The 22418-nt window shown below is 52.7% G+C and overlaps 1 protein-coding gene across 1 annotated transcript; it reads left to right on the plus strand.

Moving 5' to 3' along the window:
- The first annotated feature begins 7332 nt into the window (after positions 1-7332).
- Positions 7333-21945, plus strand: LOC144674972 (phospholipid scramblase 1-like). Its single transcript, XM_078536063.1, has 6 exons — positions 7333-7521; positions 9061-9103; positions 10584-10804; positions 13406-13567; positions 18116-18277; positions 21459-21945. The coding sequence occupies exons 1-6, from the start codon at positions 7477-7479 to the stop codon at positions 21516-21518; spliced, it is 693 nt and encodes a 230-aa protein (XP_078392189.1). The 5' UTR covers positions 7333-7476; the 3' UTR covers positions 21519-21945.
- The last annotated feature ends 473 nt before the right edge of the window (positions 21946-22418 follow it).

Here is a 22418-nt window from a genome sequence, read left to right on the forward strand (position 1 = left end):
AGGTCATTGTGTATCCTACAGGCTTCAGGTGTAAGGTCAGTGTGTATCGTACAGGATGCAGGTGTATGGTCAGTGTGTATCCTACACGCTGCAGGTGTAAGATCAGTGTGTATCGCACAGGCTGCAGGTGTAAGGTCAGTGTGAATGTATAGGCTGCAGGTGATAGGTCAGTGTGTATCGCACAGGCTGCAGGTATAAGGTCAGTGAGTATCGCATAGGCTGCAGGCGTAAGTTCAGTGTGTATCGCACAGGCTGTAGGTATAAGGTCAGCGTGTAGCCAACAGGCTGCAGGTGTAAGGTCAGTGTGTATCCCACCGGCTGCAGGTGTACGGTCAGTGTGTATCCCACAGGTGGCAGGTGTAATGTCAGTGTGTATCTACAGGCTGCAGGTGTAAGTTCAGTGTCTATCTACAGGCTGCAGGTGTAAGGTCATTGTGGATCTACAGGCTGCAGGTGTAAGGTCAGTGTGTATCTACAGGCTGCAGCTGTAAGGTCATTGTGTATTGCACAGGCTGCAGGAGTAAGGTCAGTGGGTATCCCACAGGCTGCTGGTGTAAGGTCAGTGTGTATCGCACAGGCTGCAGGTGTAAGGTCAGTGTGTATCGCACCGGCTGCAGCTGTAAGGTCTTTGTATATCGCACCGGTTGCAGGTGTAAGGTCAGTGTGTATACCACAGTCTGCAGGTGTAAGGTCAGTGTGTATCCCACAGGCTGCAGGTGTAAGGTCAGTGTGTATCGCACAGGCTGCAGGTGTAAGGTCAGTGTGTATCCCACAGTCTGCAGGTGTAAGGTCAGTGTGTCTCCTACAGGCTGCAGGTGTAAGGTCAGTGTGTATCGCACAGGCTGCAGGTGTAAGGTCAGTGTGTATCCCACAGGCTGCAGGTGTAAGGTCAGTGTGTATCTACAGGCTGCAGGCGTAAGGTCAGTGTGTATCTACAGGCTGCAGTTGTAAGGTCAGTGTGTATCTACAGGCTGCATCTGTAAGATCAGTGTGTGTCGCACAGGCTGCAGTTGTAAGGTCAGTGTGTAGCCCACAGGCTGCAGGTGTAAGGTCAGTGTGTATCGCACAGGGTGTTCGTGTAATGTCAGTGTGTATCCCACAGTTTACACGTGTAAGGTCAGTGTGTATCACACAGGTTACAGGTGTAAGCTCAGTGTGTATCACACAGGTTACAGGTGTAAGGTCAGTTTGTATCTCACAGGCTGCAGGTGTAAGGTCAGTGTTTATCCCACAGGTTGCAGATGAAAGGTCAGTGTGTATTCCACAAGCTGCAGGTGTAAGTTCAGTGTGTATCGCACAGGCTGTAAGTGTAAGGTCAGTGTGTAGCCCACAGCCTGCAGGTGTAAAGTCAGTGTGTATCCCACCGGCTGCAGTTGTACGGTCAGTGTATATCCCACAGGCGGCAGATGTAAGGTCAGTGTGTATCTACAGGCTGCAGGTGTAAGTTCAGTGTGTATCTACAGGCTGCAGGTGTAAGGTCAGTGTATATCTACAGGCTGCAGGTGTAAGGTCAGTGTTTATCTGCAGGCTGCAGGTGTAAGGTTATTGTTTATTGCACAGGCTGCAGGTGTAAGGTCAGTGTGTATCTTACAGGGTGTAAGTGTAAGGTCAGTGTGTAGCCCACAGACTACAGGTGTAAGGTCAGTGTGTATCCCACAGGCTGCAGGTGTAAGGTCAGTGTGTATCGCACAGGCTGCAGATGTAAGGTCCGTGTGTATCGCACAGGCTGCAGTATAAGGTCAGTGTGTCGCCCACAGGATGTAGGTGTAAGGTCAGTGTGTAGCCTACAGGCTGCAGGTGTAAGGTCATTGTGTATCCTACAGGCTTCAGGTGTAAGGTCAGTGTGTATCGTACAGGATGCAGGTGTATGGTCAGTGTGTATCCTACACGCTGCAGGTGTAAGATCAGTGTGTATCGCACAGGCTGCAGGTGTAAGGTCAGTGTGAATGTATAGGCTGCAGGTGATAGGTCAGTGTGTATCGCACAGGCTGCAGGTATAAGGTCAGTGAGTATCGCATAGGCTGCAGGCGTAAGTTCAGTGTGTATCGCACAGGCTGTAGGTATAAGGTCAGCGTGTAGCCAACAGGCTGCAGGTGTAAGGTCAGTGTGTATCCCACCGGCTGCAGGTGTACGGTCAGTGTGTATCCCACAGGTGGCAGGTGTAATGTCAGTGTGTATCTACAGGCTGCAGGTGTAAGTTCAGTGTCTATCTACAGGCTGCAGGTGTAAGGTCATTGTGGATCTACAGGCTGCAGGTGTAAGGTCAGTGTGTATCTACAGGCTGCAGCTGTAAGGTCATTGTGTATTGCACAGGCTGCAGGAGTAAGGTCAGTGGGTATCCCACAGGCTGCTGGTGTAAGGTCAGTGTGTATCGCACAGGCTGCAGGTGTAAGGTCAGTGTGTATCGCACCGGCTGCAGCTGTAAGGTCTTTGTATATCGCACCGGTTGCAGGTGTAAGGTCAGTGTGTATACCACAGTCTGCAGGTGTAAGGTCAGTGTGTATCCCACAGGCTGCAGGTGTAAGGTCAGTGTGTATCGCACAGGCTGCAGGTGTAAGGTCAGTGTGTATCCCACAGTCTGCAGGTGTAAGGTCAGTGTGTCTCCTACAGGCTGCAGGTGTAAGGTCAGTGTGTATCGCACAGGCTGCAGGTGTAAGGTCAGTGTGTATCCCACAGGCTGCAGGTGTAAGGTGAGTGTTTATCCCACAGGCAGCAGGTGTAAGGTCAGAGTGTATCCCACAGGCTGCAGGTGTAAGGTCAGTGTGTATCCCACAGGGTTTAGGTGTAAGGTCAGTGTGTATCCTACAGGCTGTAGGAGTAAGGTCAGTGTGTATCCCACAGGTTGCAGGTGTAAGGTCAGTGTGTATCGCACAGGCGGCAGGTGTAAGGTCAGTGTATATCGCACAGGCTGCAGGTGTAAGGTCAGTGTGTATCGCACAGGCTGCAGATGTAAGGTCAGTGTCTATCCCACAGGTTGCAGGTGTAAGGTCAGTGTGTATCGCACAGGCTGCAGATGTAAGGTCAGTGTCTATCCCACAGGCTGCAGGTGTAAGGTCAGTGTGTTTCCCATAGGCGGCAGGTGTAAGGCCTTTTGTCTTCCACTGGCTGCAGGTGTAAGGCCAGTGATTATCCCAAAGCCTGCAGTTGTAAGGTCAGTGTGTATCACACAGGATGCAGGTTTAAGGTCAGTGTGTATCTCACAGGCTGCAGGTGTAAGGTTAGTGTGTATCGCAGAGGCTGCAGGTGTAAAGCCAGTGATTATCCCACAGGCTGCAGATGTAATGTCAGTGTGTATCCCACATGTTGAAGGTCTAAGGTCAGTGTGTATCGCACAGGCTGCAGATGTATGGTCAGTGTGTATCGCTCAGGGTGAAGGTGTAAGGTCAGTGTGTATCCTACAATCTGCAGGTGTAAGGTCAGTACGTATCCTACAGGCTGCAGGTGTAAGGTCAGTGTGTATCTTACAGGCTGCAGGTGTATGGTCAGTGTGTATCCTAGAGGCTGCAGGTGTAAGGTCAGCGTGTATCGCATAGTTTGCAGGTGTAAGGTCAGTGTGTATCCTACAGGCTGCAGGTGTAAGGTCAGTGTGTATCCCACAGGCTGCAGGTGTAAGGTCAGTGTGTATCTACAGGCGGCAGGTGTAAGATCAGTGTGTATCGCACAGACTGCAGGTGTAAGGTCAGTGTGTATCGCACAGGTTGCAGGTTTAAGGTCAGTGTGTATCCAACAGGCCGCAGGTATAAGGTCATTCTGTATCTTACAGGCTGCGGGTGTAAGGTCAGCGTGTATCCTACAGGCTGCATGTGTAAGGTCAGTGTGTATCCTACAGGCTGCAGGTGTATGGTCAGTGTGTATCCTACAGGCTGCACGTGTAAGGTCAGTGTTTATCCTATTGGCTGCAGGTGTAAGTTCAGTGTGTATCCTACAGGCTGCAGGTGTAAGGTCAGTGTGTATCCTACAGGCTGCAGGTGTAAAGTCTATGTGTATCCTACAGGCTGGATGTGTAAGGTCAGTGTGTATCGCACAGGCTGCAGGTGTAAGGTCAGGGTGTATCGCACAGGCTGCAGGTGTAAGGTCAGGGTGCATCGCACAGGCTGTAGGTGTAAGATCAGTGTGTATCGCACAGGCTGCAGGTGTATGGTCAGTCTGTATCGCACAGTTTGCAGGTGTCAGGTCAGTGTGTATCGCACAGGCTGCAGGGGTATGGTCACCGTGTATCCCACAGGTTGGAGGTGCAAGTTCGGTGTGTATCTCACAGGCTGCAGATGTAAGGTCACCGTGTATCCCACAGGTTGGAGGTGCAAGTTCGGTGTGTATCTCACAGGCTGCAGGTGTAAGGTCAGTGTGTATCCTACTGGTTGCGGGTGTATGGTCAGTGTGTATCCTACAGGCTGCGGGTGTAAGGTCAGTGTGTATCCCACAGGCTGCGGGTGTAAGGTCAGTGTGTATCCCACAGGCTGCAGGTGTAAGGTCAGTGTGTATCTACAGGCTGCAGTTGTAAGGTCAGTTTGTATCTACAGGCGGTGTAAGGTCAGTGTGTATCTACAGGCTACAGGTGTAAGGTCAGTGTGTAACTACAAGCTGCAGGTGCAATGTCATTGCGTATTGCGGAGGCATCAGTTGTAAGGTCAGTGTTTATCCCACAGGCTGCAGGTGTAAGGTCAGTTTGTATTGCACAGACTGCAGGTGTAAGGTCAGTGTGTATCCCACAGGCTGCAGTTGTAAGTTCAGTGTGTATCGCACAGGTGGCAGGTGTAAGGTCAGTGTGTATCCCAAAGGCTGCAGGTGTAAGTTCAGTTTGTTTCCCACAGGCGGCAGGTGCAAGGTCAGTGTGTATCCCACAGGCGGCAGGTGTAAGGCCAGTGATTATCCCACAGGCTGCAAGTGTAAGGTCAGTGTGTATCCCACAGGATGCAGGTGTAAGGTCAGTGTGTATCCCACAAGCTGCAGCTGTAAGGTCAGTGTGTATCCTACAGGCTACAGGTGTAAGGTCAGTGTGTATCGCAGACGCTGCTGGTGTAAGGTCAGTGTGTATCGCACAGGTTGCAGGTGTAAAATCAGTGTGTATCCCACAAGCTGCAGGTGTAAGTTCAGTGTGTATCCCAAAGGGTGTAGGTGTAAGGTCAGTGTGTATCCTACAGTCTGTAGGCGTAAGGTCAGTGTGTATCGCACAGGCGGCAGGAGTAAGGTCAGTGTGTATCTCACAGGCTGCAGGTGTAAGGTCAGTGTGTATCCCACAGGTTGCAGGTGTAAGGTCAGTGTGTATTGCACATGCTGCAGATGTAAGTTCAGCGTGTATCGCCCAGGCTGCAGGTGTATGGTCAGTTTGTAACGCACAGGTGGCAGGGGTAAGGTCAGTGTGTATCGCACAGGCTGCAGGGGTAAGGTCAGTGTGCGTCTCACAGGCTGCAGGTGTAAGGTCAGTGTGTATCCTACAGGCTGCAGGTTTAATGCCAGTGTGTAGCCCCCAGGCTGCAGGTGTAAGGTCAGTGTGTATCGCACAGGCTGCAGGTGTATGGTCAGTGTGTATCCTGCAGGCTGCATGTGTACGGTCAGTGTGTAACGCACAGGCGGCAGGGGTATGGTCAGTGTGTATCGCACAGGCTGCAGGGGTAAGGTCACTGTGTATCGCACAGGCTGCAGGTGTAAGGTCAGTGTGTGTCCTACAGGCTGCAGGTGTAAGGTCAGTGTGTATCTCACAGGTTGCAGGTGTACGGTCAGTGTGTATCCCACAGGTTGCTGGAGTAAGGTCAGTGTGTATCCCATAGGCTGCAGATGTATGGTCAGTATGTATCCCACACGCTGCAGGTGTAAGGTCAGTGTGTATCGCACAGGCTGCAGGCGTAAAGTCAGTGTGTATCCCACAGGCTGCATGCGTAAGGTCAGTATGTATCCCACAGGCTGCAGGTGTAAGGTCAATGTGTATCTCACAGGCTGCAGGTGTAAGGTCAGTATGTATCCCACCGGCTGCATGTGTAAGGTCAGTTTGTATCCTACAGGCTGCTGGTGTAAGGTCAGTGTGTAACCTACAGGCTGCACGTGTAAGGTCAGTATGTATCCCACCGGCTGCATGTGTAAGTCAGTGTGTATCGGTCAGGCTGCAGGTGTAAGTTCAGTGTGTATCCCACCGGCTGCAGGTGTAAGGTCAGTTTGTATCCTACAGGCTGCTGGTGTAAGGTCAGTGTGTAACCTACAGGCTGCACGTGTAAGGTCAGTGTTTATCCCACAGGCTGCAGGTGTAAGGTCAGTGTGTATCCCACAGGCTGCAGGTGTAAGGTCAGTGTGTATCCCACAGGCTGCAGGTGTAAGGTCAGTGTGTATCCCACAGGCTGCAGGTGTAAGGTCAGTGTGTATCCCACAGGCTGCAGGTGTAAGGTCAGTGTGTATCCCACAGGCTGCAGGTGTAAGGTCAGTGTGTATCCCACAGGCTGCAGGTGTAAGGTCAGTGTGTATCCCACAGGCTGCAGATGTAAGGTCAGTGTGTATCCCACAGGCTGCAGATGTAAGGTCAGTGTGTATCCCACAGGCTGCAGATGTAAGGTCAGTGTGTATCCCACAGGCTGCAGATGTAAGGTCAGTGTGTCTCCTACAGGCTGCAGGTGTAAGGTCAGTGTGTATCCCACAGGCTGCAGGTGTAAGGTCAGTGTGTATCCCACAGGCTGCAGATGTAAGGTCAGTGTGTATCCCACAGGCTGCAGATGTAAGGTCAGTGTGTATCCCACAGGCTGCAGATGTAAGGTCAGTGTGTATCCCACAGGCTGCAGATGTAAGGTCAGTGTGTATCCCACAGGCTGCAGATGTAAGGTCAGTGTGTATCCCACAGGCTGCAGATGTAAGGTCAGTGTGTCTCCTACAGGCTGCAGGTGTAAGGTCAGTGTGTATCCCACAGGCTGCAGGTGTAAGGTCAGTGTGTATCCCACAGGCTGCAGATGTAAGGTCAGTGTGTATCCCACAGGCTGCAGGTGTATGGTCAGTGTGTAACCTACAGGCTGCCGGTGTAAGGTCAGTGTGTATCCCACAGGCTGCAGATGTAAGGTCAGTGTGTCTCCTACAGGCTGCAGGTGTAAGGTCAGTGTGTTGGACACAGTTCCAGTCTGCGTTACCATCCCCTCCCCGATCTCGCTGTGGTGCCCTGTCTCCCGATGCTGACGATGCTGAGAGCCTCTCTCTGTTTCTGTTTCTCTTCCAGGGTATCCGACTGGACCTACCCCTTACCCCCCTGCCCAGCCCACCGCGTACCCCGTACCTCACTACGGCTTCGCTCCCGTCGCCGGACCGCCACAGCCCAGCTTCCCCCCCCACGAGGCTCCCCAGCCCCTCCCGCCACCCGGTTTCCTGCCTTACCCGTCTGCGCCCCCCGGCAACCCCCTCACCCCCCAGGGCGGCCACTACAGCGGCCCGGGCATCCACACCCCGCCATCGGGCCCTCCCCACGGGCGCCACGAAGAGGACCCTGGCATCGTCCAAGCCCCCTTGATGGGGGTCACCGGCGGACCCTCTTGTCTGGAGTACCTGGCACAGGTAAGCTTCCGCCATTGCCCGAATGGGCAGTGGGCATCTTAACTCGGCGCAAAGATTCAATTTGGGGAGGAGGGGATGAGGAGAGGCGTGGACGGTTTGGGGTGGGTGGGTGGGAGGGGGTTTTGGCAATGGGCGTGGGGTTAGTGTGAACAAGCCGACATTCCCTGAATTTTAAATTGGGGGGAGGGCCAACTGGACGGACAAGTTTATGCGAACGGCTTAAAGTAAAAGCTTTTGGGTCCCTTGACCCAGAAAGACATCAGCACGTCCTGCTGAAGCTTTATACACTGGTCTGGCCTCGGCACTCGGTGCAGTTAGGCCCCCAGACACTTTAATATGGCCCGTCGGCAAGGGGTGGGGTGCAGAGAAGATTTAGCTTTTTTTTTGGTAAATATTCATTCATGGGACATGGACATCGCTGGCTAGACCAGCATTGGCTGCCCATCCCTAATTGACCTGCTCAGAGAGGGGGTGTAGTTAAGAGCCAACCACATTCGCTGTGTGGGTCTGGAGTCATGTGTAGGCCAGACCGGGTAAGGAGGGCAGATTTCCCTTCCCTCAAAGGGGGGCATCAGTGAAGTTTTTATGATAAAAACAAAAAAACTGCAGATGCTGGAAATCCAAGACAGAAACAGAAATCCCTGGAAAAACTCAGCAGGTCTGGCAGCATCGGCGGAGAGGAGCACAGTTGACGTTTCGAGTCCTCATGACCCTCAATACATCGGTGATACTCTTCTCTGCCAAACCTGCTGAGTTTTGAACATGAGATTTTTATTGGATTCAAATTTCACCATCGGCCTTAGTAGGATTTGAACCCAGGTCCCCAGAGAATTACTTTGGGTCACCGAGCTAGTGACAGTACCACTACGCCACTGCCTCCCCCTGTTCTTGATTGGTACCAGAAGCCGTCATTTTACAACGATGAGGCCTTGTTCCAATGCTACTGGGGGTGTCCGATGAGGAGAGATTGAGTCGAATGGGCCGATATTCTATCAAGGGTTAGGAAGAACGCGATCGAGGTGATCTCACCATTGCCAGTGATGCCCGCGTCCATGAAAGAATCATTTTTAATAATACATAAATTCTCCTTCGACGGTGTAGATGTTGAGGGGCTCGAACGTTTGCAACTGGAGGTTGCAGCTGCAGGATTGGGGGGTGCCTGCCCCTTTTTGGACTGAGAGGAGGAGAAATGTCTTCATTCAGGGGGTTGTGAATCTTTGCAAATTCTCTCCCCCAGGGGGCTGTGGATTCTCAGCCGTTGCAGTCTATTCGAGACTGAGGTCGATAGATTCTTGGATACTTAAGGGGATTGATTGCTACTGGGTGGGGTGGGGTGGGGAGGGTGGTGGGTAGCGCTGTAAAGCGGAGTTGAGGTGGAAGATCACCTTTGATCTTATTGATGGGGCAGAACGAGCTCGGAGTGGGGGAGGGGGCGCGGAATGGCTGAACCTGCTTGGTTGTGAGGCGGGTGGGCACACCCTCCCGAGTATTCTCCTTTGCGAGGCGCCGTGTTCAGCTGTGGTCTGTGTTTGTCTGCAGATCGACCAAGTGCTCATCCATCAGAAGGTGGAGGTAGTGGAAGGTAAGGTGACCTACTCAAGCGATCCGGGCCACTGGGTCTTTTACTTTCTCTGTTCGTCTATGAGATGTGGGCGTCGCTGGCTAGGCCAGCACTGATCGCCCGCCCCTTAGTGCCCGCGACATGGCGGGTGGTCCCCTGGCTCTCCCGACCTTGGCCTCTCCCGGTGTCTCTCTGAACGCCCTCTCGATTGGAGGGGAGTGAACCAGGAAGGTGGTGGGGTGGGGAGAACCTTGCCATCTGATAGGCTAGCCAGAATTGGGGGAGAATGGGGGAGGCAGGGGGCAGCGACCCAGTGCCTCACCCTGTTGCTGGTCTTGTGACACGTTTGACCCCCACGGGTTCGCAGGAAGGGTTCCTCCTCGGTGCGTTTTGGAGTCAACCTCTGTGCCCACCAAAGGAGCAGGGGTGGGGGGGTGGGGGAAACCACTCACCCCATCAGCGCTTTGCAGTGGGAGTTAGGGTCAGCTTCATTCCCCCCGACCTCCTTAAGACCCCTCACGGCGCCACTGACGACTCAAAGCTTTGTTACGTTGACCTGTCGCTATGGGCCGAACCTGCCTTGGCATGGCCCTTTAATAACCACGTGAGGCAGTGGGGAAAGGGGGTAGTGCCCACCCAAAGGGTTGGGCCCTTTTCACGATGCGGTGGGACCATTGGGGGCAAGGCCCTTTAATGATGGGATGAGACCCTGAGGGGGGCGGGGGGTGCAGGGTCCCTTTAAGGATGGTATCAGGTCGTTGGGGGGAGTGTCCTTTCATGACAGGGTGAAATCATGGGCCCTTATTTCTATAAAGGATATACTTACATCGGAAGCAGCTCGGAGAGGGTTCACTTGGCTGATTCCTGGGGTGAAGGGGTTTATCCCGTGAGGAAAGGTTGGGGCCTGTACCCATCGGAGTTTAGGAAAACAGGAGGCGACCTTATTGAAACATATCAGATTCTGAGGGGAGGTGAGAGGTCGGATGCTGACCCCTCGCGGGGTCAATCAAGAACTAGGGGCCAAATTTAAAAATTAGGGGCCTCCCGTGTAAGGTGGAGGTGAGGAGAATTGTTTTGTCTCAGAGGGTCGGTCAGTCTGTGGAACTCTCTCCCCCACCCCCCGGAGAGCAGTGGAGGCCGGGTCACTGACTATGCTCAAGGCCGAGTTTGACCGACCTTTTGGTGGACGAGGGGGTCGAAGGTTATGGGGGAACAGGCAGGAAAGTGGAGTTGAGGCCACAGTCAGATCAGGCATTGATCGCATCGAATGGCGGAGCAGGCCCGAGGGGCCGAATGGCCTACTCCTGCTCCTTTTTTTGAGTTTAATGATAGGTCCTGGGATCAAGGCCCATTGCTAAAGATCCTTGAGACAGGTTAATGATGACGTTGGACAGCTGGGGTGGAGGTGGGGGGAGGTGGGGGAGATCCGGGGTTTCAGGGCACCTTTATTTAAGGTGAGAAGACAGGGTCCCTTTAATGGCTCCGACCTGTACTTTTCCAGCTATCTTCAGTTTTGAGACCAAGAACAAATATGTGATCAAGAACAGCCTGGGCCAGAAGATCTACACTGCCAAGGAGAAGAGTGACTGCTGCACCAGGAATTGCTGTGGTTCCCTGCGCTATTTCGACATGAAGCTGATGGACAACATGGACAGAGAGGTCATCCACCTGGTGCGGCCCTTCAAGTGTGTCAGTTGCTGGTTCCCTTGCTGCCTCCAGGAGGTGTGTTGCTTTTATTTGTTCGTGGGCTGGGGGCGTCGCTGGCTAGGCCCGCATTTGTTCCCCATTCCCTAGTTTCCCCTTGAACTCACGCCAGTTCAAAGGGCGTTTGAGAGTCAACCCACATTTGCTGTGGGCCTGGAATCACATGTAGGCCAGACCGGGTAAGGACGGGCAGATTTCCTTCCCTAAAGGGGGCAATAGTGAGCCAGGCAGCGGTTTCACGGTCATCCTTAGACTTTTAATTCCATATTTTGTTTTATTGGATTCAAAGTTCACCATCTGCCGTGGTGGGATTTGAACCCTGGTTCCCCCCAGAGAATTACCCCGGGTCTCTGGATCATTCGTCCAGCGACAACACCACCACCTCCGGGCGGGTCTCGCTGCCAGGCCTCGGACTCGGGTCAGTGGCAAAGGATCCACCCATTCGCCTGAACTCCCGAGCACTTGCGGCGCCACCACTGCTGGGGAGGATGTAATTACAGCGTGACATGTTTACATAGGCAGTTGCGAACACCAACAGCGAACTTGCATTCACGTAGCGCCTTTGACGTGGGACAAATGACCTCGCAGTGGGATTTATCAGACGAAATTTGACACCGAACCACGTCAGGAGGGCAGGGGAACCGAGAGCTCGGTCCCGTGAGAGATCGGTTATAAGGGGCGCCTGGGGAACAGGCTTGAGCAGGGGGCCTCACCCTAACGCCTCCTGACAAAGACTCCCGACTGCGCCGTGCACTCCCTCGAGTCTGCACCGGAGGCGTCGGAGTAGATTCTGCGGCCCGGAGTGGGGCTTGAACCCACGGCCTTGGGTGGCGCGAGCGCTCCCCACCACTGAGCTGCGGTGAACACCCTCCAACGTGGATCCTCTCCCATCCGATCGCCGCATAGCCACAGGCGAGCGGAATTGAGATTCCGGGCGGTCAAAACCTCCCCCACCGCCCCCACCCCCTCTTCAAGCCCACCGTTTCCAAACCGGTTACTAGGCGAGGCCTACGCGGAGTGACTCATCCTCTCGATCCCAGCTCCTCCCTTAGTGTGTCAGTAAACCCCCCGACTAACCCCCTCCTCTCTCCTCTGCCTTGGAACTGAGCATGGGGAGAGGGGTGGGGGGCAGGGGTGAGACCCTCCCCCCGACCCTGATGTAGGCCCGAGACTGCTGAGACGCACTCCTCAGCCCCCCGACCACCGAGGGGAGCCCTGGTTTCCTCGGAGGTAGGCCGGCCGGGAGTAGCTTGTTTGGGGCCTGGTCCTGACTCACTGCGGTGGGGGGGGCGGGGGGGGTGTACGGCTCCCCAGGTAGTCGGCCCAGTAAACCTGTCGTGCAGATGCGGCTTGGAGAGATGAGGCCCAGGCCTTGGGTTCTCCTAAGTGCGGAGAAGGTTTAATCCAGGCCTTGGAAAACCATGAGGGGCTTTTGATGGGGTAGGTGAGGGCTGGGTGGGGCGGGGGGGAAACTGATTCGAACGTGGTTTCTAGAAAGGGGGTTGATGAGCGGGGCAGAGATTTAAGATCATTTGGTAAAAAGAGCCACAGGGGAAGGTGAGGAGATTTATTTATTTTTTTATACACACACAGCGAGTTGGAGGGCGCTGCCTGAGAGGGTGGAGGAAGCGGATTCAACAGGAACTTTCCAAAGGGGGATAAATATTTGAAGGGGGAGGGAGGGAAATTTTCCAGAGGCCAGGCAAGGGGGAAGAGAGAGCAGAATAAAGAAAACAGGCTTGCATTGATATAGCACCTTACCCCACCCCAATTAAGCACTTAACAGCCAATGATGCGCTTTTTTTTTGATGTGTCGTGAGGTGGGAAACCGGGCCAGCCAATTTATGCACAGCACGATCCCGCCACTCGCAATGTGAATCGTGAGGCAATCGTCTGACGTTGGTTGTGGGGGATCAATGTTGCCCACGGCTTCTTCAAAAGAGCGACTGTGGCACTTTCACGTCAACCTGAAGGGAGCAGACTGCGTTTTAACGGCCCACGATCCAAACAGCAGTGCCGCTGACAGTGCGGCACTCCCTCGGCGCCGGTCACTGCGAGGGACAGCCTTGATTTTCGCGCCCAAGGCCCCCCCCCGGAGTGGGACTTGAACTGGGAGCCTTCTGACGCAGAGGCAAGAGAGCCATGGCCGACTCCCTGCTCCCCGCGTCGAGGTGGTGGTGGGGTAGCGCGGGTAACGGGGAAGAACTTAATTGGATAGCTCTGAGCTAGGAAGGGTTAGATGGGCCACCTGGCCTCCTTCTGTGATTCTATCATCCAATGACCACACCAGCCCCTGCAATCCTTCAAATTAATGCCCAGGGAGCTTTTTAGGGTTGAGTCGAGGGCCTGACGTACCCAGTGGGGCTCTTTGAAGAAAAGTGGCCTCCCTCAGCGGCCACCATCGCCGGTGTCAGTGGGGCCATTTGACTGGGTGGGGTGTCACAACAGGGTTTGGCATCACAACAGGGTTTGACCCCCCAACAGGTGCGTGCCACCCAGACAGGGTGACCTGTGGTCCTGAGGCCAATGAGGGAGGGAGGGTGGTGTGCCGCACTGGACGCCAGCAAAGCCGCCCTCGGCCACGGCGCGTTGGTAACTGCCCCGTTCTCGTCCCCGCAGCTGGAGGTGCAGTCACCGCCCGGGACCACCATCGGCTACGTGAAGCAGACTTGGCACCCCTGCCTGCCCAAGTTCTCCGTCCAAAACGTGGAGAGGGAGACGGTCCTGAGGATCGTGGGGCCCTGCTTTGCCTGCAACTGCTGCGGTGACATCAATTTCGAAGTAAGTCCGGGCAGGGGGGTGGGGGCTGGGGTGAGGGGGGGCGGCGGGGGAGGGGGAGGGAGGTGGAGGGGTCTGGTGTGGTAGTGGAGGTGGGGGTTGTTGGAGGAGAGGGGGTGGTGGAACAAAAGTGTGGGAGGGAAGAGGGTAGAGATGAGGGTTGGCAGTGGAGGGGGTTAGGGCAGAGGGTAGAGGTGAGGGTTGGCAGTGGGGTGGTGAGAGGGCAGAGGGTAGAGGTGAGGGTTGGCAGTGGGGGGTGAGAGGGCAGAGGGTAGAGGTGAAGGTTGACAGTGGGGGGGTGGCGAGAGGGCAGAGGGTAGACGTGAGGGTTGGCAGTGGGGGTGAGGTGGGAGGTCAGAGGGTAGAGGTGAGGGTTGGTAGTGGGGTGGTGGGAGTGTAGAGGTGAGGGTTGGCAGTGGGGGGGTGAGAGGGCAGAGGGTAGAGGTGAGGGTTGACAGTGGGGGGGGGTGGGAGGTCAGAGGGTAGAGGTGAGGGTTGACAGTGGGGGCGGTGGGAGGTCAGAGGGTAGAGGTGAGGGTTGGCAGTGGGTGTGAGATGGGAGGTCAGAGGGTAGAGGTGAGGGTTGACAGTGGGGGCGGTGGGAGGTCAGAGGGTAGAGGTGAGGGTTGGCAGTGGGTGTGAGATGGGAGGTCAGAGGGTAGAGGTGAGGGTTGGCAGTGGGGGTGAGGTGGGAGGTCAGAGGGTAGAGGTGAGGGTTGACAGTGGGGGTGAGGTGGGAGGTCAGAGGGTAGAGGTGAGGGTTGACAGTGGGGGGGTGGGAGGTCAGAGGGTAGAGGTGAGGGTTGACAGTGGGGGCGGTGGGAGGTCAGAGGGTAGAGGTGAGGGTTGACAGTGGGGGGGTGGGAGGTCAGAGGGTAGAGGTGAGGGTTGGCAGTGGGGGTGAGGTGGGAGGTCAGAGGGTAGAGGTGAGGGTTGACAGTGGGGGTGAGGTGGGAGGTCAGAGGGTAGAGGTGAGGGTTGACAGTGGGGGGGTGGGAGGTCAGAGGGTAGAGGTGAGAGTTGGCAGGAGAGGGGTTGGTGGGAGGAGGGGCGATGGGGGGCAGGGGAAGGTGAAGGGGGGTTGTGGGCAGACAGAATGAGCATCGGGTTTTAACACTGCATTTCCATGAGCTGAGAATATGCTGCGGGGCCTGTTTTGAAGCCTCGTCACTGCTGTAAAGCAGGAAACACCAGTTTAAGCACAGCAAGATCCCACAGACATCTCATGATCCAAACAACAGTGCCGCTGACGCTGCAGAACTCCCTCAGCACTTGCACTGGAACGTCAAGCGCTGGAGGGGGAACTTGAGCCCAGAACCCACTCAACGCAGAGGCAAGGGGGCTAGGCGCTCAGCGATGGCTGAATTCCCGTTCCCACACTGGGGAGGTTGGCGGGGGCTGGCTGGTGGTGGAATTTAAGTGGATAGCTCTGAGGCAAGAGAGGTCCGAGGGGGTCACATGGCCCCATTTTGTGCTGTATGATCCTTTCAGCCAATGAGCACACCAGCCGCTGCAATCCTTCAAATCGGTGCCATTGGGATCTGGTTATGATTGGGTCAAGGGCCTGTTCGAGTGGACGCTACGTGGCCCATGGGACTGTCTGAAGGGAAGTGGCCTTCCTCAGCGGTCACCATCGTGGGTGTCAGTGGGGTCGATCGTCGGAGCAAAGTGACCATGTCCCAGGTGATCTGTTTGTGTGAGCTGTGGGATGAGTGATAAATATTTCGTCAAGGACACTAGGAAAAGGACACCTGCCATTCTATCCCAATGGATCTTCTACCTAGGTCAACCCGAGGGGCCAGACAAGGTCTGGATAAAACATTAACTTATTGCCTCATGATGAGCCTGGGAACCATCTGTTCTATGCCTCCATCCTTGATACAAAGAGCTTTACAGACTTTGGACAACTCTAGACCAATAGGGCTTCCCCTTACTGATTTCGCCCCCTCTAGCTACGGACACGCACTCAATTCTGTCCCAATCTTTCCTCTCCACATGAGACAGGATAAGGAATATCTTCCAGTGTCTGTGACTGCCAAGGCTGGTAGTGAAGAATTCAGGCTTGGTCAAAAACTCAGCCATCCCAGACCAAGCAGCACAGTGACGCTGAGGGAAAGAGTTACAGTGAGGGGTGTGGGGTATATCAGAGGGTGTTACAGTGAGGAGTGTAGGGTATATCAGAGAATGTTACAGTGAGGGGTGTGGGGTATATCAGAGAGTGTTACAGTGAGGGGTGTGGGGTATATCAGAGTGTTACAGTGAGGGGTGTGGGGTATATCAGAGAGTGTTACAGTGAGGGGTGTCGGGTATTTCGGAGAGTGTTACAGTGAGGGGTGTGGGGTATATCAGAGTGTTACAGTGAAGGGTGTGGGGTATATCAGAGTGTTAAAGTGAGGGGTGTGGGGTATATCAGAGTGTTACAGTGAGGGGTGTGGGGTATATCAGAGAGTGTTACAGTGAGGGGTGTGGGGTATATCGGAGAGTGTTAAAGTGAGGGGTGTGGGGTATATCAGAGAGTGTTACAGTGAGGGGTGTGGGGTATATCAGAGAGTGTTACAGTGAGGGGTGTGGGGTATATCAGCGAGTGTTACAGTGAGGGGTGTGGGGTATATCAGAGAGTGTTACAGTGAGGGGTGTGGGGTATATCAGAGAGTGTTACAGTGAGGGGTGTGGGGTATATCAGAGAGTGTTACAGTGAGGGGTGTGGGGTATATCAGAGAGTGTTACAGTGAGGGGTGTGGGGTATATCAGAGAGTGTTACAGTGAGGGGTGTGGGGTATATCAGTGTTACAGTGAGGCGTGTGGGGTATATCAGAGAGTGTTACAGTGAGGGGTGCGGATTATATCAGGGATTTACAGTGTGGGATGTGGATTATATCGGGGTTTTACTGTGAGGGGTGCGGATTATATCAAGGTTTTACAGTGAGGGGTGCGGAATATATCAGGGTTTTACAGTGAGGGGTGTGGATTATATCAGCGTTTTACAGTGAGGGGTGTGGTTTATATCAGGGTTTTACATTGAGGGGTGTGGATTATATCAGCGTTTTACAGTGAGGGGTGTGGTTTATATCAGGGTTTACAGTGAGGGGTGTGGATTATATCAGCGTTTTACAGTGAGGGGTGTGGTTTATATCAGGGTTTACAGTGAGGGGTGTGGATTATATCAGCGTTTTACAGTGAGGGGTGTGGATTATATCAGCGTTTTACAGTGAGGGGTGTGGATTATATCAGCGTTTTACAGTGAAGGGTGTGGTTTATATCAACGTTTTACAGTGAGGGGTGTGGATTATATCAGCGTTTTACAGTGAGGGGTGTGGTTTATATCAGCGTTTTACAGTGAGGGGTGCGGATTATATCAGGGTTTTACAGTGAGGGGTGTGGATTATATCAGGGTTTTACAGTGAGGGGTGCGGATTATATCAGGGTTTTACAGTGAGGGGTGTGAATTATATCAGGGTTTACAGTGAGGGGTGCGGATTATATCAGGGTTTTACAGTGAGGGGTGTGGATTATATCGGGTTTCACAGTGAGGGGTGCGGATTATATCAGGGTTTTACAGTGAGGGGTGTGGATTATATCGGGTTTCACAGTGAGGGGTGCGGATTATATCGGGGTTTCACTGCGAGGGGTGTGGATTATATCGGGGTGTTACAGTGAGGGGTGTGGATTATATCAGGGTTTACAGTGAGGGGTGCGGATTATATCAGTGTTTACAGTGAGGGGTGTGGATTATATCAGGGTTTACAGTGAGGGGTGTGGATTATATCTGGGTTTTACAGTGAGGGGTGTGGTTTATATCTGGGTTTTACAGTGAGGGGTGTGGTTTATATCGGGTTTTTACAGTGAGGGGTGTGGATTATATCTGGGTTTTACAGTGAGGTGTGTAGATTATATCGGGTTTTTACAGTGAGGGGTGTGGATTATATCTGGGTTTTACAGTGAGGGGTGTGGTTTATATCGGGGTTTTACAGTGAGGGGTGCGGATTATATCAGGGTTTACAGTGAGGGGTGTGGATTATATCTGGGTTTTACAGTGAGGGGTGTGGATTATATCTGGGTTTTACAGTGAGGGGTGCGGATTATATCTGGGTTTTACAGTGAGGGGTGTGTGTTATACTGGGTTTTACAGTGAGGGGTGTGGTTTATATCGGGTTTTTACAGTGAGGGGTGTGGATTATATCTGGGTTTTACAGTGAGGTGTGTAGATTATATCGGGTTTTTACAGTGAGGGGTGTGGATTATATCTGGGTTTTACAGTGAGGGGTGTGGTTTATATCGGGGTTTTACAGTGAGGGGTGCGGATTATATCAGGGTTTACAGTGAGGGGTGTGGATTATATCTGGGTTTTACAGTGAGGGGTGTGGATTATATCTGGGTTTTACAGTGAGGGGTGCGGATTATATCTGGGTTTTACAGTGAGGGGTGTGTGTTATACTGGGTTTTATAGTGAGGGGTGTGGGTTATATCTGGGTTTTACAGTGAGGGGTGCGGATTATATCAGGGTTTTACAGTGAGGGGTGCGGATTATATCAGTGTGTGTGTCTGTTGCAGGTGAAGCCTCCAAATGAGTCGAGGAGTATTGGCCGGATCAGTAAGCAGTGGAGTGGTTTACTGAAGGAGGTGCTGACGGACGCTGATAATTTCGGAGTACAATTCCCCATGGACCTCGATGTGAAGGTCAAGGCGATTCTGATCGGAGCCTGTTTTCTCATCGTAAGTACCAGACGCCCAGTGACCGCTCAGCCTGTCCACTGCCACACTGGCAATGTCATGGGCAATTTAATGTTCCCCCACAACCACATTTCATCTAAAGCCTCGTCACGTAACTTAACCTGACTCCGCTGACGATTGCACAATGTTCAGCACCATTCGCGACTCCTCAGATACTGAAGCAGCCCATGTCCAAATGCAGCAAGACCTGGACAATATCCAGGCTTGGGCTGACAAGTGGCCAGTAACATTCGCGCCACACAAGTGCCAGGAAATGACCATCTCCAGCAAGAGGGAATCCAACCATCGCCCCATGACATTCAATGGCATTAACATCACCAAAGATTAATACACACGATAAGATCATACGGAGTTAGTGGTAATATATTAATGTGGATAGAGGATTGGCTAACCAACAGAAAGCAGAGTCGGGATAAATGGGTCCTTTTCTGAATGGCAAGCTGTAACTAGCGGGGTGCCACAGGGTTTGGTCCTTGGGGTCCCAACTATTTACAATCTATATTAATGACTTGGATTCAGGGATAGAAGGTACTATAGCTAAATTTGCAGATGACACCAAAACAGGCGGGAAAGTAAGTTGCAATAAAGAAATAAGAAATGTACAAATGGACATGGACAGGTTAGGTGAATGGGCAGATGGAGTGTAACGTGAATAAGTGTGAGATTATCCATTTTGGTCGGAAGAATAAAAAGGTGACTTATTATTTAAATGGAGAGAAACTTCAGAATGCTTCAGTGCAGAGGGATCTGGGTGTCCTCGTGCATGAATTGCTGAAAGCTAGTATGCAGGTACAGCAGGTAATAAGGAAGGCAAATGGAATTTTGGCATTTTTTGCTAAAGGAATAGAGTATAAAAATAGGGAAGTGTTGTTGCAACTGTACAAGGTATTGGTGAGACTGCACCTGGAGTACTGTGCACAGTTTTGGTCTCCTTACTTGAGGAAGGATGTAGTTACACTGGAGGCGGTTCAGAGGAGGTTCACTAGATTGATTCCAGAGATGCGGGGCTTGTCTTATGAGGAGAGATTGAGCAGTTTAGGCCTATACTCACTAGAGTTTAGAAGGATGAGAGGAGATCTAATTGAGGTATATAAGATGCTAAAGGGAATAGACAAAGTAGACGTGGAGCGGATGTTTCCCCTTGTGGGGCATTCTAGAACGAGAGGCCATAGTTTTAGGCTAAGGGGCGGTAGATTTAAATCAGAGATGAGGAGGAATTACTTTTCTCAAAGGGTCGTGAATCTGTGGAATTCACTACCTCAGAGTGCAGTGGATGCCGGGACGCTGAATAAATTTAAGGAGGAGATAGACAGATTTTTAATGAGTAACGGGTTGAAAGGTTATGGGGAGAGGGCGGGAAATTGGAGTTGAGGCCAAAATGGGATCAGCCATGATCGTATTGAATGGCCGGGCAGGCTCGAGGGACTGAATCTCTTACTCCTGCTCCTAGTTCTTATGTTCTTATCACTGAACCTCCCACCATCAACTGAACTGGGACCAGCCATATAAATCCTGTGGCTACAAGAGCAGGTCAGAGGCTGGGAATCCTGCAGCGAGTAACTCACTTCCTGACTCCCCAAAGCCTGTCCACCATCTACAAGGCACAAGTCAGGAGTGTGATGGAATACTCTCCACTTGCCTGGATGAGTGCAGCTCCCACAACACTCAAGAAGCTTGACACCATCCAGGACAAAGCAGCCCCGCTTGATGGGCCATCCACAAACATTCACTCCCTCCACCACCGACGCACAGTAGCAGCAGTGTGTGTACCATCTACAAGATGCACTGCAGACACTCACCAAGGCTCCTTAGACAGCACCTTCCACGACCACTACCATCTAGAAGGACAAGGGCAGCAGACACATGGGGACACCACCACCTGGAAGTTCCCCTCCAAGTCACTCACCATCCTGACTTGGAAATATATCGGCCGTTCCTTCACTGTTGCTGGGTCAAAATCCTGGAACTCTCTCTCTAACAGCACTATGGCTGTACCTACACCACACGGACTACAGCGGTTCAAGAAGACAGCTCACCACCACCTTCTCAAGGGGCAATTACAAATGGACAATAAATGCTGGCCCAGCCTGAGACGCCCACATCCCGTGAATGTATTACAGAAAATACAGGACATGTATACCATCCATACCCAACGGGAATACAAGGAGCAGCTGTTTCATCTTCCTTAGCCCACCGTCCATTCTGAGATGCACTGAGGCCCATCTAGACCTGGCACAGTGTTCCTGGTCCCAAACACACACACATCCATCCGCTGCCGGAGACCTGATGGGCCTCCTGCCCTGCTGTATGTTCCTCTGGTCTCTGGGACCAGGAGTAAAAACAGCGCGCCAATCCTGGAATTAGAGGAATTCATGGCCGGAAGAGTCTATTCGACACATGGAGCCCCGATTGACTCTGTCTCCACCACCCCTTCAGGCAGCACAGTCCAGACCCTAACCACTCACTGCGCAAACCACTTTTTCCTCCTATTGCCTCTGGTTCGTTAGCCAATCACCTTCAATCTGCTTCCTTTTTATCAATCCTTCAGCCATTGGAAACAGTCCATCCTCACTTACCCCATCAAAACCCCCTTGAATGCCTCTATTGAACCTCCTCTTAGCCTTCTCTGCTCTAAGCAGAACCTGGGCTACTTCAGTCTACCCCCGTGGCAAATTCAAAATACCGACTGCCCCCAACCAGCCCGTGCTTGCAAAACTAGTGTCCAACATTAGACGTGATTCCGCGATTGGACAGCACTTACTGAACAATCCTGATTGCGCTAAGAATGACACTAATAACCTATTTAAGATTACCAGTCAAACTCGCAGTGTGGCTCACTTACACATGCTAGAAGCTACATATATTCACACACACTGTCCTCTGCTGACAGAAAGAGCACGTCCACGCGTTGCACCTTTTTCAACTGAACAAAATCTTGGGGGCACAGCCATTCCCTGGTTCATTCCCCATGGCAATGCCTTGACCAATCAGAGGAGTTTGAATTTAAACAAAGCCCTGGCAGTTAAACGTTCCCTGGTGCATTCTCCGTGACCACGTTTCTACCAACCAGCCTACCAAACAGCACTCTCTTCCCATGCAGTACGAATTGTTGTTCCCTGCAGAGTTGGTATTCCCCGACTAATTCTGTTCGATCTTTCCTCAGGATTTCATGTTCTTCGAAAGAGGGAAAAGCCACCAGCAGCGAGATGGAGTGTGGCAATAGGGCTGGCGCCGCCAACCATTGGCCAACGAGGTGAAGAGCAGGTGACCAAATTTTGCAGCCTTCAAAAGAGATTCTGACGCCCCATCGCTAAAGACTTGGAGACACGGGAAAAGGAGCAGATTATCATCACCCTATGGCCGAGGCCAGTTTACACGAGACCTGAGGTTCCTCCCATCTTGGACCGACGTCGCCCTCACTGGGAGGGATGAGGCAGTTTGGGTGGGAGGGGCTGTTACTGGGGGATCAGAAACAGAAGTAGCCCCTCTCGGGCATACCCAACGTGCTCGTGAGTGGCACAGATCCCCTTCCGTTTTTTAAAACCAAGCCCCCGACACATCCAGTATCCTGACCTCTGTCTGCAGCCGTCACCAGAAGGTACAATATTTCCTCGCGTCCATTGGAGCAGAAGACTGCCCTGAAGACCATCAGTAACTCCAACAGCTTCTCTCCCGAGTGTCCATGAGCTGAACTGGACGTGGAAGGGTGCAAATGGGGAACAAAATGTACCCTTGCGGAAAACCGTAAACCAAAGATGTATTCTCTTCACCCCCACACTTTCACCCACCGTTGACCCCCATCCACCCCACCCCCCCTTCCCCCTTCCCCACCCACTCCAATGCTTTGGTTCTTTATTAAAACTGAGACCCCCCACCGGGGAACAAACTTTAAGGATTGAGCAACCAACGTCCAACCGACATGATCCATGGACCCGCTCCCTTAATCTGCATGATCCAATCAATGATTTTGGGGAAAAGGCAACTTCCGATTGGAGAGTAAAAAATCAGTTGCTTGGACCAGAATCTGTGAGGGGATAATTGCTGTGGGCATGTACAGAGTCACTGTTTATTCAGCAGGGTAAGGATTACTCTGTGGAACTGTACAGAGTCACTGTTTATTCAG

Source organism: Cetorhinus maximus, unplaced genomic scaffold, assembly GCF_964194155.1.
Source record: "Cetorhinus maximus unplaced genomic scaffold, sCetMax3.hap1.1 HAP1_SCAFFOLD_875, whole genome shotgun sequence".
Taxonomy (NCBI): domain Eukaryota; kingdom Metazoa; phylum Chordata; class Chondrichthyes; order Lamniformes; family Cetorhinidae; genus Cetorhinus; species Cetorhinus maximus.

Excerpts from the sequence above, each read along its gene's own strand:
- LOC144674972 (XM_078536063.1), top strand. The coding sequence starts at position 7,477 with ATGGGGGTCACCGGCGGACCCTCTTGTCTGGAGTACCTGGCACAG. Across the intron at positions 7,522-9,060 it reads GTCTGGAGTACCTGGCACAG|ATCGACCAAGTGCTCATCCA; the intron begins GTAAGCTTCCGC and ends GTTTGTCTGCAG. Across the intron at positions 13,568-18,115 it reads GCGGTGACATCAATTTCGAA|GTGAAGCCTCCAAATGAGTC; the intron begins GTAAGTCCGGGC and ends TGTCTGTTGCAG.